General features: G+C 43.7%; 1 protein-coding gene across 4 annotated transcripts in view; it reads right to left on the bottom strand.

The window, feature by feature from the left end:
* The window catches only part of LONRF3 (LON peptidase N-terminal domain and ring finger 3), a 32,882-nt gene that overhangs the window by 13,186 nt on the left and 19,076 nt on the right, over positions 1–620 (bottom strand). For all 4 annotated transcript variants that reach the window (XR_013337033.1, XM_077771921.1, XM_077771922.1 and 1 more), the window contains one exon: positions 418–532. Coding sequence is in view for 3 of the 4 variants with exons in the window: in XM_077771921.1 (XP_077628047.1) it covers positions 418–532 (115 nt within the window). In the remaining variant the exon portion in view is untranslated. The remainder of the gene's footprint in view (positions 1–417; positions 533–620) is intronic.

The following is a 620-nucleotide window of genomic DNA, read 5'->3' as shown; positions in this document are numbered from 1 at the left end:
TGGGAGCGATCTCTTCAAACCAAGAACAGATGTGGATGATAAGGTTTTGGAGCTCCTCTTGTCCAATCCCAGAGAAGGCAGAGGACTCCTGTAAGGCTGCGGTGACTCGGGTGCCATGATGGATGGCTCCGCACTACGACCCATGTTTACCGTCAATTTAACACTTTTGTTCCCACCACCAATTAACTTCCCTATTGACAGTTCATAAAAAGCTAGACGTTGCCTGATCACCTGATCACCTGATCGTCCTGAAGGACTTTGCAAAGAGGGGAGGGGGAGCTATGAGACAGGAAGAATAGGTGGTCTGAGAGGGTATTTTGCCCTAGCCCAGGGCACTGGCTTCGGAGGAAATGGGCCACCATTTTAGTATCCAATTCCAAACCATCTAACGTAATCAAGAGAGAAATAATGGTTTACCTGCGAAAGACCATCTTTGCACAGAGGACACTTTGCATTGTGATCTAGACATCTTTCAAGGCATTTTAAACAAAACGTATGACCACAAGGTGTTGTGACTGGCTCGTAGAATAATCTGAAAGTTAGGAATCAAAATGGAAGAAAAATGATGCAATCAGACAAAAAAATAAAAGAGCTATTAAATGTTATGCTTCTACAGTATT

The sequence above is a fragment of the Crocuta crocuta genome, unplaced genomic scaffold (genome assembly GCF_008692635.1).
Source record: "Crocuta crocuta isolate KB4526 unplaced genomic scaffold, BGI_CrCroc_1.0 scaffold1269, whole genome shotgun sequence".
NCBI lineage: Eukaryota > Metazoa > Chordata > Mammalia > Carnivora > Hyaenidae > Crocuta > Crocuta crocuta.
The sequence above is the reverse complement of the archived record's forward strand: the minus strand, read 5'-3'. Positions and strand labels throughout refer to the sequence as shown.